General features: G+C 33.4%; 1 protein-coding gene across 2 annotated transcripts; it reads left to right on the forward strand.

Annotated features, from left to right (window-relative positions):
• Positions 1 to 3,230: 3,230 nt before the first annotated feature.
• LOC103488797 (katanin p80 WD40 repeat-containing subunit B1 homolog KTN80.4-like) lies at positions 3,231 to 13,091 on the forward strand. 2 transcript variants are annotated; one of them, XM_008447692.3, is made up of 19 exons: positions 3,231 to 3,563; positions 3,871 to 4,147; positions 4,424 to 4,554; positions 5,119 to 5,236; positions 5,377 to 5,603; positions 6,847 to 6,949; positions 7,154 to 7,224; positions 7,350 to 7,424; positions 7,516 to 7,659; positions 7,792 to 8,011; positions 8,188 to 8,934; positions 9,150 to 9,209; positions 9,291 to 9,409; positions 9,821 to 9,949; positions 10,659 to 10,733; positions 10,820 to 10,932; positions 11,129 to 11,245; positions 11,360 to 11,428; positions 12,313 to 13,091. In XM_008447692.3, the coding sequence occupies exons 2-19, from the start codon at positions 4,120 to 4,122 to the stop codon at positions 12,374 to 12,376; spliced, it is 2,610 nt and encodes an 869-aa protein (XP_008445914.2). In that variant the 5' UTR covers positions 3,231 to 3,563; positions 3,871 to 4,119; the 3' UTR covers positions 12,377 to 13,091. The 2 variants fall into 2 exon arrangements, with proteins under 2 accessions (XP_008445914.2, XP_050947281.1); XM_051091324.1 differs by lacking the exons at positions 10,820 to 10,932; positions 12,313 to 13,091 and having other exon boundaries at positions 3,278 to 3,563.
• Positions 13,092 to 13,205: the final 114 nt, after the last annotated feature.

The following is a 13,205-nucleotide window of genomic DNA, read 5'->3' on the forward strand; positions in this document are numbered from 1 at the left end:
GTATGGATTCATATAAAAAAGAGTCAAAAACAAAGTGGAAGGTGTTTGGTGGGTCATTTTCAAGAGGAGTGGGAGATTTTTTTTTTCCATCTAAATAATTGTTTTTTTAGTAGAGAGATATGAAATAATAATAAATAAATAAATAAATCTAAATGAGTGGGTAGTGATAAACAAATATTAAATAAATCTAAGTAAGTGTGTAAAGTCAATTTGTTCCGTTGAGCTTGATCAAAACCTAACCCATGTCATAATCGGATCTAAAGAAGAAAGGAAATCGGATCAAGGCTCAATTATCCATCACGATCTCAATTAGAGAACTATCACTCTTTCACGGACCATTTGGAGCAAAGATTATATAAGATTATTATAATCATCTCTTATCGGGCGATCCATCGATCGATCGGAGTCAGTATTTTTGACCACCCTGTCATTTACCAAATTGATCTCAACATCGATGAGTAAAGGTCGGTCGATGGGGTTGGGTAAGTTTTAACACTTAGAAATACTTCATGAAAATTCTCGATTTGGAACTTTCCAAAACCAACTCCGATCGACGATTCTTCTTGTTTTTCGACCAACCGACTTCTGTTCGGTCGGTTAGCTTGGCTTTTTGGTCTATCATGCTCACCGCTAATAGTAAATATTATTTAAAAGTTTTCAAAAATTCAATTTTAAATGGTAATTACTATTAGTTGTAGTTTTTATTATTTGACAATCATTATATATATATGTATATATATATATATATATTTTTTTTGCTACATTGTTTACTATTTCCTTATGAAATTAAAATAGTATACACACCAAACATATATTATTATAACCACATTACTTTAATCAAACTATTATAACTCACTTTTTTGTCCTAAACATCCTTTTAGTTATCATACTTATCTTTTCTATTTTAAATTCGAGTGAAAAACATGAAACCCTAAACCAAAGCTAATATCTCCTTCCCTTTATTAACTTAACTTCAATTTTCTAAACCCTTACCATCTTAAAAAACAAATTTATCTACACTAACTCGAGTATCAAAACGATGTGGAACCACACCCAATGTGCAATTCTTTACTATAATTTGCACGTCACATATTATCTTATTTACAAGAGTAACAGTAAAGTACGTAAAAAATAAAACAAATATAAACATTAACTCAACAATTTCATTCTATCCCATGAGTGTAAAATTATCAACCGTATACTTTTTTTTTTCTTGTAAGAAGTAAAAAAAAAATCAAGCCATTAATTTGCACACAATTATTTATCAAAATATGATCACAAATGGATTGTACATAAACTCCCGTCAAACACAAGTAAAGGACAATTTGAATAGAGAGAGTGAAAAATATCAAATTCAAAAACCTAAAGTTTTAGTAAAGTTTAATCAATGCTTCGTCAAAGGCATTATTAGAACAAAAGTGGTGGCTTAACGGTTTTGCTTCTTATTCCCTTTTGACAACAAATTTAAATCACTAGAGGAGGGAGCATCCCATTTCATTCCTTTTATTTAAAAAACCAAAGAAAGAAAAACATTCCTTTCCACTTTTGATTTGATTTTATCTTAAAAAAATATAATTTGACATGAAAAAACGATATATAGATGATCAGTAAAGTAAAAGACTTTCAAATCTCGTTAGACGCTAATATTAGGTTGAACAAAAAATTAGGAATTATACAACTTCGAGTCCAATTAGCCATGCTGAATAATATAACTGAATTGACACATAATGTGTGTCGTTGATGAAAAGTGTTGGGTTTGAGTCATTCACTTCGTATGTCGAGTTAAACTCAAAAGGAAAAAAATAGTTCAACCAGTGTTCAATGCTCGAGAATTGAAGAAGTCGTTAGAGACATATATAGTAGCTTGATTGATTCTATATAGATATATGTTTTGTATTTATGTGATGTATATGGAAGTATTTTTGGGGATTAATTTTTTTAAAATGATGGCTTTTCTAAGGACAAAAATTCAGGATAAAAGATGTAGGTGTAATTGATGAAATTAAAATTTTAGAATAAAAATTGTGTATAAAATGCAATAGCTAGTTGGCTATTACTAACTTTTATTACTTTTTTCAATATGAATTTTTGGAAGCATAGTGATGTATTACATTTTCTTTCATGAAAATTATTATTATTATTAACTAATTTTGATAAAATTAACTATTAGATTTAAATACAAGTACAAATAATTAAACGTTTGAAAGTATCTAAACTAAAATAAACAAACTTTTTTTCGATAGAAAAACTTGAACCAACTTCAAATGATACTGACCAACAAGGTATTTTCTATAATTTCATATTCTATCGAAGTATACCATTTATATTATCCGAATTTTTTATACTTTATAAATATTTCAGTAAATTTACAATTTACAATCATTTTCATCTAAAATAAAATCTAATAATAATAATAAGAAATAATAGGAATAGCTGAAAACATATCAATCAGATTCAAAATAATTAGATGTATAACAACATTTTAAAAAAATTGTAAATATAGCAACATCAATAAAAGTCTTTAAGTTAGGAGTCTATTATTGACAAACCATGTTGCAAATACTGATCTAATCAATAAAATATAAGAGTCTATTAATGACAGAACTATATTTGTAATCTTTTAAAATATTGCTATATACTTAATTATTATTCTTAAAATTGCTACCACTATTATTGGGAATAGTTGTAACTTTAGCAATTAGTTTTAAAATAATTAAGTATATAACAACATTTTAAAAAAATTATAAATATAACAAATTTTGTCAAAATTTATCATTAATTATTATATTATTGATAAACCATAAAAGAGTCTATCAGCAATAAACGTGTATCACTAATAGACTTTATTATATTTACAACTTTTTAAAAGAGATCGCTATATTATTGCTAAAATTACTGTCTATTATAATTAATAAATAATAATATATAGGAAAGAAAACTAAAATGGGCCGACCCGATCCATATTTTGGTTAATTAAGGTTTGGGCTGGCCCATAAATCCCCGCACGGGACAGTCCGTGGGACGTCGTTTTCACACTGACCAAAACCTCTGCTTCCTTTTGTTTGGAAAAAAAATCAAATTTAATTTTTCTTTTTATAATTTCCCTCTCTCAGTCACACCTCAAAAATAAGTTCAAAAAAAGAAAAGAAGAAAAAAGAGAAACAATTTAAAAAAATTGGTATGGTTATATATTTGAATAAAACGATATGAATACATATTTATTTATTAGTTGGCGGAGGGAGAGGGGACACAAAACGTGAAAGCGCCTCCCTCTCTTCTCTAATCAAATTCATTTTTTATTTCTTCTTTTTCGTTATTATTATTATTATTATTATTCTTTTTATTTTTTGAAATTGAGTTTTGGCCTTCTGTCCTTCTCTGTCCTTCTCTCTCTCTCTCTCTCTCTCTCGGAAGAGCTTTGCTTCGGCGGGATATGCCCATGGCGGTGCCGTCGTTGTTGTAAACAAAAATCCAAGTGTTTAATCGCCGCCGCCGCTGCCGCCTATACCGTCTCAGCAACTCCGACCGACGCCTCTAACTTCGAATTTCTCTTTTCTAATACTGTACTGTGTTTCTCTCTCTCTTTCTTTGTCTTCTCGTTTTGAAATTTGGTTTTTGGATTTTCTTTTTTCTGTTTCTGTTGTGGTTAATGTTTGTGAGTGTGGAGAAAGATGAAGCTAACTTGAGTTGGAAATGTAGCGTGTTGTTGTAACCTTTTTCTTGACTTGCTTGAAGCAAACTGATAAACCTTCATTTCTGGTTTTCTTCTTTGGTGGTTTGTTTGTGTTTTTTTCTTTTCCTAACTTTGATCTGGTTGCTGGTGGTTTCTTGATTTAACTTTTGTTTTTTCTTTGGAAATTTGTGATACAGTGACGCTGTTTGGGGCTGGTGGTGGAAGAAAAGGTGGAGTTTGCTTTTGAGATCTAAGACGTTGTGAGTGGAGATCGTCGGTTCTTGGAAGTAGTTGATGAAGCAGTGTCACTAGTTATATTGCGCTATTCTCGGATTCAAATGTTTTGGGGAATCTGCACAGTGGAATGCTGTTGTTGCAATTCCAATTTCTAGGTTTTCTTCGCGTTCTGATGCTTTTGTGGTTCTAAATTCTTGGTTATACATGCCATGACTACCAAACGGGCGTACAAGCTACGTATCCTTTCTCAATGTCTTGGGTTCAACTTGGGATTTTAAATTTTCAAACCGAAATGTCATTACTTACACTTGATCTGTTTGTATGGCCTCGTTATTTTCACTTGCGATTTTCATTTCTATCTTCATCAGATCTCTGAGTGTGTTAGTGCATATATTATGTTTTATTTCGAAGCATTTCATTTGGGTATATGGTTGCCAATTAGAAATAGCCCTGGGTTATAGTTGTAGGCTGAGGAAGGCTCCATCTTTTTTGCCTTAACAATTATTCAAACAGAAGAATTTGTGGCACATTCTTCCGCTGTCAATTGCCTGAAGATTGGAAGGAAGTCATCCCGTGTTCTTGTCACCGGAGGGGAAGACTTCAAAGTCAATCTCTGGGCTATTGGTAAACCCAATGCCATACTGGTATGTTTCCATTTCTACTGTTAATGGTTTTCTATCTCTTGTCCCTGGTCAGTAGAAAAGAAATTATGCTCTATTAGTTTGTTCTTAAGTTTAAAAAGATATCATTACAAAGATTGACAAACCAATTATTTGATAGTTTTCTTGAGACCTCGTACATTTTAGATTTGTCTTATATTTCTTGTCCACGATATTCAAACATTCTAGTGTAAAAATTTCCCCCTCTTGTTCTAGCATCCTTTTCTTCTGAATTCTTTTTCTTCAATCACTTGTCTCTCATTTTATTGGAGTACTTTTAACAGACCTTGTGATGAACGCTACATGCAATTAATTTTAGTCACGTTATTCTCCCTCCATCTACCCCCAAAAGAGAAAAATAAAAAATAAAAAATCCATGTGCACTATGGTAAATAGGAACAAATATATATATATATATATATATATATATATATATATATTAGGTTATTTTAAATTTAAGAAAGATTAATGCAGACTCATTTTAGCTAAAAATCTATTTGTTATTTCATGTTACTTTGCACTTTAACTTAGCTGTACTTTCATATCCAGAGTTTGACTGGCCATACGAGCGGAATAGATTCTGTAAGCTTTGACTCATCAGAAGTGTTGGTAGCTGCAGGGGCTGCTAGTGGCACAATCAAGCTTTGGGATTTGGAGGAGGCCAAAAGTATGCTTTCTATCACCTCAATATATTTCTTTCATCTCGTTGACAATGTCCAATTTTATATTGCTGATTTTCATGGATAATTGTACCGTGAAGTTTACTTGTACTTCCCCTTTTCTGGATTTCTCTTGGATATTTTCCAGTTGTTCGAACGCTTACTGGTCATAGATCCAATTGCATTTCTGTGGATTTTCATCCCTTCGGGGAATTCTTTGCTTCTGGGTCTTTGGATACAAATCTTAAGATATGGGACATCAGGAAGAAAGGGTGTATCCACACATACAAAGGTCACACTCGAGGAGTCAATGCAATCAGATTTACACCAGATGGCCGTTGGGTTGTATCTGGTGGAGAAGACAACACAGTGAAGGTTAGTCATCCATTGTTTTCCTTACAGTTTCGGTTCACGAATTATTACTGTCTTTTTAGAGGAGAGCAACAACCTACTTCTTGATAAAACCTACGGAGCTGTATTGCAGTGTGTGTAACTATATTAGTCTCATTTTTCTTAACCAAAAAATATTTTGACCTCACCAAGGAGTCTGGAATCCTTTCCTTCATCTTATTGGCCCAGAGAGCTTTCTTTTATCTCTATTACCCTTGGCCTTGGTTATAGCTTGGAACTAGGATTTCTTGTCCCCTTTTCTAGTAATATTGTTTATATTATTTGTTTCCTTGAATGTTTACCCTCAATTTATCTTCCTAGAAGCGTCTAGACTTTGGGCACAGATGACTTTAATGTATTGTCTGGTGGGTGGTGCCAACTGCCAAGTGAGTTGATTTGCAATAGCGTTACATCATTTGCATTGCTTAGGTGTGCTCGCCAAGGGAAACTCTTTTAGTACTCAACTGCTTTTCATACTTTTTTTCCTTTCACACTCCTACCATTCTCTAACTTTTGTCCTCTTTAGCTCTTTTACTCCTTTATTTTACTAGCAGGTGATATCCATGTGCCTAAATGGTTATAGATCACGACATTGATATGCCTAGATATTTACTCTTCTAGGTATATTTTTAACCTTATATGTACTGAATGTGAATGTCATTACTTAATTAGGTTTAAACTTCGGTTTGCACCTTACAACCTAGCCATGGTGGAGCCTTGTATGGAAAAGTACTGGTTTTCTTTATGATGTTTGATGGAGAAGAATGGAACTATTGATACTTGGTTTGGTGGTTATTTTTCAGGGTGTGTTTGGTTTCAACCAACTTTTTTTTGTTGTGGGTTCTTCATTTAGGCGTATTCAGCGGGGTTTATTTCTTATCATTATTATAATAAATGAAATTAAAGGCACTTATCCTTGTGAAGTTGAGCCAATTAACCCGGTGGTTGTTTTTTCTTTTCTTTTTTTGGGCGGGTGAGTGTAAAAGATTAGTTGAATACAAATTTCATAATGCTAACGCACTTGGCAATGAAGGTCAAATTTTAGTTATTTATTATGTCATTTTCTTTATTTTATAATTTGTTGTAACAATTATATATGTATTATGTCATTTCTTGCAAATGGGATATACTATTCACATGCAGAACTTGTGTTTGTATTTTCATTTAGGTACCATTTCCAATTCCAAGGAACCTTCTAATGTATATTTAATATATATTTTTTTAACAGCTCTGGGATTTAACTGCTGGAAAGTTGTTGCATGATTTTAAGTGCCACGAGGGTCAGGTTCAATGTATAGACTTTCACCCTCATGAATTTTTGCTAGCAACAGGTTTGTTATGCACTTTTACCTTTATCTCATCGTTGTTTCTATATTTAAAAAAAGAAAAATTAAATTATGTGTGTTATCAAGTCATGTGTCTATCCTATTTCTTTTGCTTGAGGCTTTAAATTTAAATAGTAGATTTTGCATATGTGAAAAACTAGAGATCTGCTTGTTATTCAATAATTTCTGAAATTTCTTTTTGTCAATCAGGTTCAGCAGATAAAACAGTTAAATTTTGGGACCTGGAAACCTTTGAGTTGATTGGTTCCGCTGGACCTGAGGTATCTTTCTTAATCCAATTTTCTTCTCCTGGCTTATGAATATATATACCTAAGAATGAATATTTTGTTAGGGTACTGTCTTATGATTTCTTTTTGGAGATCTCTTATTTTTGTGTCTGTTTCAGACCAGTGGAGTCCGTTGTTTAACATTTAATCCTGATGGGAGGACATTGCTTTGCGGATTGCATGAAAGTTTGAAGGTAATAATTTGTGCGCAAATGGTTCATCTGTCCAGAACTGCAAAATTTTCGTTCTTTCTAAATTTATTTATATGATTGTGCTACTTCGTAGGTTTTCTCATGGGAACCAATAAGATGTCATGACGGTGTGGAAGTTGGTTGGTCTAGGCTGTCTGATCTTAGTGTTCATGAGGGGAAACTTCTTGGTTGTTCGTACAATCAGAGCTGTGTTGGAGTGTGGGTTGTAGATATTACGGTACAATGCATTATCCATCTACTCCCTATTGAGATTCCCCACTTTATTGTTCTTGTTTTTTACTCAATGTATTGTTAGTAAAAAAGGACAAAAAAAAAACTTAATATAATTATATCGTTGCCTCTTGCACAGCGGACAGAGCCCTATGCAGTTAACAATGCTAACAGACTAAATGGCCGATCAGAACCTAAATCCAGCAGTCATCTACAAAATGAGAACAATACCAAGACTGGTTTTTGTGGATTGTCGGTCTCACAAACTTCTGATCCACTATTAAAGGAGACCAAAACATTGGGAAGGTTGTCAGTTTCTCAAAATTCAGATGTTGCCAAGGATCCAAAATCTTTGTCGTGTAAGCAATTTTCTTTTGTCTTTGTTTTCATATATATGGTTTCACTTCTGTTTTTCGTTGTCATTTTCTAAAATCACCCTTCGTATTGGATTTTTCTTATGTTTGATTGGCACAACCTCTCCATTTACTTAAACTTGGAGTAAATATTCTTGATTTTTTCCCCTCACTGATTGAAGCCACAGGAAATGGACCAAGTACTCCTCAAAAGATCAATTTAAATGCTGGCTCAAAAACTAATTTGGTTACCTCAGCAGCAGTACCTAGTGCAGTGGTGCCGAAGAGAAACTCTGTGAAGGCTACTTCAACATTCAACAATCCAATCTTCAATAAGTCAGATGTGATACCTGTAATCGTACCCAGGACAAGTTCAAGGCATGAGCAGGATGATTCTAGAAAGGAGTTTGATGTTGCTGGAAGAGCAGGCCCCATATCAAGGACAAATTCAAGGCATGAGCAGGATGATTCTAGAAAGGAGTTTGATGTTGCTGGAAGAGCAGTCACCGTATCAAGGACAAATTCAAGGCATGAGCAGGATGATTCTAGAAAAGAATTTGATGTTGCTGGAAGAGTAATGCCACTGTCCAGGACAAATTCAAGGCACGAGCAGGATGATTCAAGAAAGGAATGCGACATTACTGGAAGAACAGTTCCAGCACCATCGCTATCGAAAACTACCGATAACAGGAGGTTTCCCAATAGTAGAGATGAAGTTGATAATTCAACTATCTCTGTGCTTTCTGAATCCAGAGGTCTGAAGGCAAATGACATGAGCGCCATTGCAGATAATAGGAATTCCTTGCATGGCATTGGTTCATTTCAAGGAGTATCTGCTCCACAGAAGATTGTGAAAGAAGAAAGATATATTGGATCTGGCAAGACTGAAACAGAAACAAAAGATACAACAGCAAACTACAAGCACGAAGGTTGTACTTAATTTAGTGACCAGTTTATATGGTTTATATGATTATTTTTAACTTTTGCAGTTGTTATCTTGTTGATGGGTCTATATCTGATAATTTAGTCTTTACACTTGTCTAATTTAGTCTTTAGTTTTTGTTTTTGGCTGTTTGTGATGTCGTTTTGGGTTTGTGTCTTATACTCTGTTCTCATGCTTCTGTGTAATGTCTCTTTGTTCTAGATGAATCAAGAGGCCATAAAATAAGCAGGGATTCATCTTTTCCTGAAGCTACAAAAGGAGGTACTGTCATATTTAGATATTGTTTTGTCCCCCTTGACAATAAATAATGCCCTAACATTCTTTTTGGGGTAATATATATAGGAAGATTGCGTTCACATGTAGATTGGGAGAAAAGAGAGAGACCTAATTTTAGCCGGCTAACATATAATGCCTCCCCTGGAAGAGCAGCTGCACTGGAAAATATTCCATTAAATAACGGGGTACGAATTTATTTGAATTGGAACTCGTTTTTTTGTTCATAGTTGTATATTCTTCCCACAGTGCTCTACTGTTATTACAATTTTTTTACAATGGCCTTTGGTCTTAGTATTAAAATCTTTAGTGTCCTTGTTCTGTTTCTCAACTCTTACCGTTGAACAGATTTGGTAGATTAGTTGTGACTTCTTTGAATTGCTTATTGTAGATTTCTCAACTCTTATTGCTCAACAGATTTTATAGATTAGTTGTGACTTCCTTGAATCAAACGATTGTAGATTATGAAAATAACAGGCCGACAAGTTAAATGAAATAATACTAATTTAAGTTTTTAACATCTCATGTGGTCTTGTGTTTGTTATATAGTCAATCAACTTACGGTTTTGTTCTCTTCCTTAATCTAATGTTTTTGACAGAGAGGATATCGTCGATCTCCTGAGAAAGAAACAGTATCACCTGCAAGTGATGAGGATACCATAGCAAATGTTCTACAACAACACGATCAATTTGTCAACTCAATGCAATCTCGGTCGGCAAAATTGCAAGTAAGGAGAACTTCCAATTCTACACCATTGCATGCTTACATTTGCAAAATATTTTACTCTTTTCTCATGCATTTATCATGTTATACGAGGTAGGATAGAGCAAGTTTGATGTTAAGTTATTATCAATGGCAATGTGACAATTTGCTTGCCTCTAGATAATCCCGCAAAAGGGAGGAATTCAAACTAAAGGAGTGGTCTATTATTATTTTTTTAATATTGTTATATATTAGGTTAAATTACAAATTTAGTCCCTCAAACGTAAAGTTTGTGTCTATTTGGCCCTTGAACTTTCAAAATCACAAATTTAGTCTGCATTTTCATATTTTTGAAAATTCGCAATCAATTAATTTTAAAAGATTTGAATTTCTCAAAGATTTATTAAGCACAAAATCGTAAGTCCGGGACCTATTAAAAGCTTAAATATTTGGGAACCAAATACAAACTTTAAAGTTCAGGACTACAATATTCTTTTTTAATCTCCTGGCACTTTTTATAGAACATAAATAGATAAGTTTTTTCAGAAATTTTCTTATTATTATTATTATCATCGTCATTTTTTAATTTAGAAAACTACATGAGTTGGCTCTTATAGGGGCATAAAATCATATGAGATTTTTGATAATTGCATGATGATCACTTCGGCTGCTATTTGTAGCCTGTGAATTGCTGCAGTTAAGTTTTTAACATAATATATCTGATGGTTTTTTAGGCAGTCTATAGACATTGGGAAAGACATGACATTAAAGGAGCGGTTTCTGCAATGGAGAAAATGGCTGATCATGCAGTAAGTATAATCTTGTTCTTTGAAGTTGAATGAACTTATTTTTCTTCTAATGTAAACTGTTCAAACACGTATTCCTATTGATATAGGTTGCTGCCGATGTAATTAGTATTATGACCAATAGAATTGAAGTTGTCACCCTGGACATCTGCACTTGTATTCTTCCAGTTCTCTCTGGCCTCCTTGAAAGTGACTTGGATAGGTCTCTCTCTCTCACACACACGCAGTTTTTTTTTCCACATTTTAATAAAAACTTTATGGTTTGTGTTTTTGGAAGACTTATTTTGCAACTTTTGTAGTCAAAACTCTTTTGAACCTACGACATTTACTAGATTTTAGTTCAAAAACGATTTGGATTTTGGTTTTTTCTTACATACGTTTCATTTCTGGAACAATAGGTATTTAGACATTTCTATGGAAATGCTAGTGAAGCTGGTGAGGACGTTTGGTTCAGTGATCTATTCTACGTTGTCGGCAACATCATCTGTTGGTGTAAACATTGAAGCAGAGCAAAGGTGTTTTTTGCCAATAAGCTTTAATTTATCATCATTATCATTATCCACCAGATTGTCCTTGCACTCTTTTTTCTAGAAATTATTTGTATTTAATTGAAATTGGCTGGTTTCTAGGTTGGAGCGATGCAATCTATGCTTCATCGAGCTCGAAAAAGTTAAGCGCTGCCTGCCAGCCCTTATTAGGTATGATACGAACTATATTAACCAATTCTAATTTAGCTAAGCACTTTATTATAAGTTATTTTATCTGAGAAGCACTAATTAAATCAAACAACGCACGGTATCTTTAGACTCTTTGCCTTCAAAGAGCACTCTAAACTTCTATTAGTAATGAAGGAAAACTTACCTACAGCCTGCAAACTGGAAATGTGGTCCATTCTTATGGTGACACGTGTTGAACATTTTGTTTTTAATTTTATATATTTTTATTTTTATACTCTTTTCTCATTTATATATTGCCATTCGTTTCTAATTAATCAATTAAATATTTTAAAGTATAAAATAATAAGGTGAGATGTTCTCATAACCTAAATCGGTGTTTCCTAAACATGTTTTTTAGTACATTTTTATTTCCTTTATTTTCTTTTTTCATCTACGCAACGTTGTATTTTCAACCAACCAATTGAATATTGAGAGTTAAAAACATCAACGTGAGAAATAATGTTATCCATTTATGTTTATTTACATATGTTAATCTATTTTACTTATTCGAGTAAAAGATAACATAGGCCTTTTTAAATCAAAATTGAAAGAAAATTATTTATAATTGACTATGTACTCGTAATTACCTAGTATTTCCTCTTATTGTTTAGGGTTTAAACAATAAAAGAGGCCTTTGCATAATTATGCAATTACTTTGAGAAACACTTTTTCCTTGGTTGCACCTACCTAGGAATTAATTCATTAGAAGTTTTCTTGACACCAAAATGTGGTGTGATCAAGGGGTTGTCTCGTGAGATCAACCGAGTTGCATTTAAGCTAGTCTAGATACTCATGGATATAAAAAGAACACTTTTTCCCTTTTTTCAAAACTTCTAACGATGATTGTGAAATCGGTGGTTCCGCAGAAAAAGGGGATCAGTAGCAAAGTCAGCACAGGAGTTGAATCTTGCACTTCAGGAATTTCAATGACATTAAAAACGAAGTAATCCGCTGCTGCTCTTCTCTGCTCTTTGCCATGAAAAGAGAGATCCCCCACACCCTTTCTTCTCTTCATATGCGATGCAACATATCATGAACATGAAATGGTGATATTCTTCTTTGACAATCTTTCCCATTTTCCCACTTCACTACTCACAATGCTTTCTTCCTTCCCCTTACTAGAAAAGTAAGTACGTAAAACAAAAGTACAGCCACAGGTACTTTTATTGACTGCTCTACTTTCGTTGACCCCTGCCTAATTCTGCACATACCCAAACAGGAGACCAAAACAAACAAAAAGAAAGGACAAATTAAGGGCTAATTTGTAGTAGAGGACTGTGTTTCGGTTTCGGTTTTGGAGAACCATCATCTTCATGAGCCACCCGTTCTATGTGGTGAAGGAGTTGAGTGAGTTACCTGACCCCCTAAAACTACCTTTGCTTTTTTTAACTTTTTCTTGGCTAACCCTTCCTATTCCCTAAATGTTGTGCACCACACACCATCTTCTTCATCTTATTTTGACCACGTTGTTTCTGAATATTGTTAGTTATGTTGTGGGTGTTGTTTATAATTAGTCCACTTATTCTCTCGTCTTGCTCTTTTGTTCGAGGGAGGGAAGGCTTTTTCTTGTAATACCACATATCCCCCTCTTTATGTAATCTTACTCACCAATTCATTAAATTTATATGCCCTTTTTTCTTTTCTAGTTATGCTGCCTGCTTGTCTTGCATCTCTTCATCTATTTTTGCATTATTGTCGACTCTCTTGGTCCCAAGTTTCAATTTTTATAGGGTTGGGCATCTCTTTCAGGATTTTGTTT

Source organism: Cucumis melo, chromosome 10 (assembly GCF_025177605.1).
Source record: "Cucumis melo cultivar AY chromosome 10, USDA_Cmelo_AY_1.0, whole genome shotgun sequence".
NCBI lineage: Eukaryota > Viridiplantae > Streptophyta > Magnoliopsida > Cucurbitales > Cucurbitaceae > Cucumis > Cucumis melo.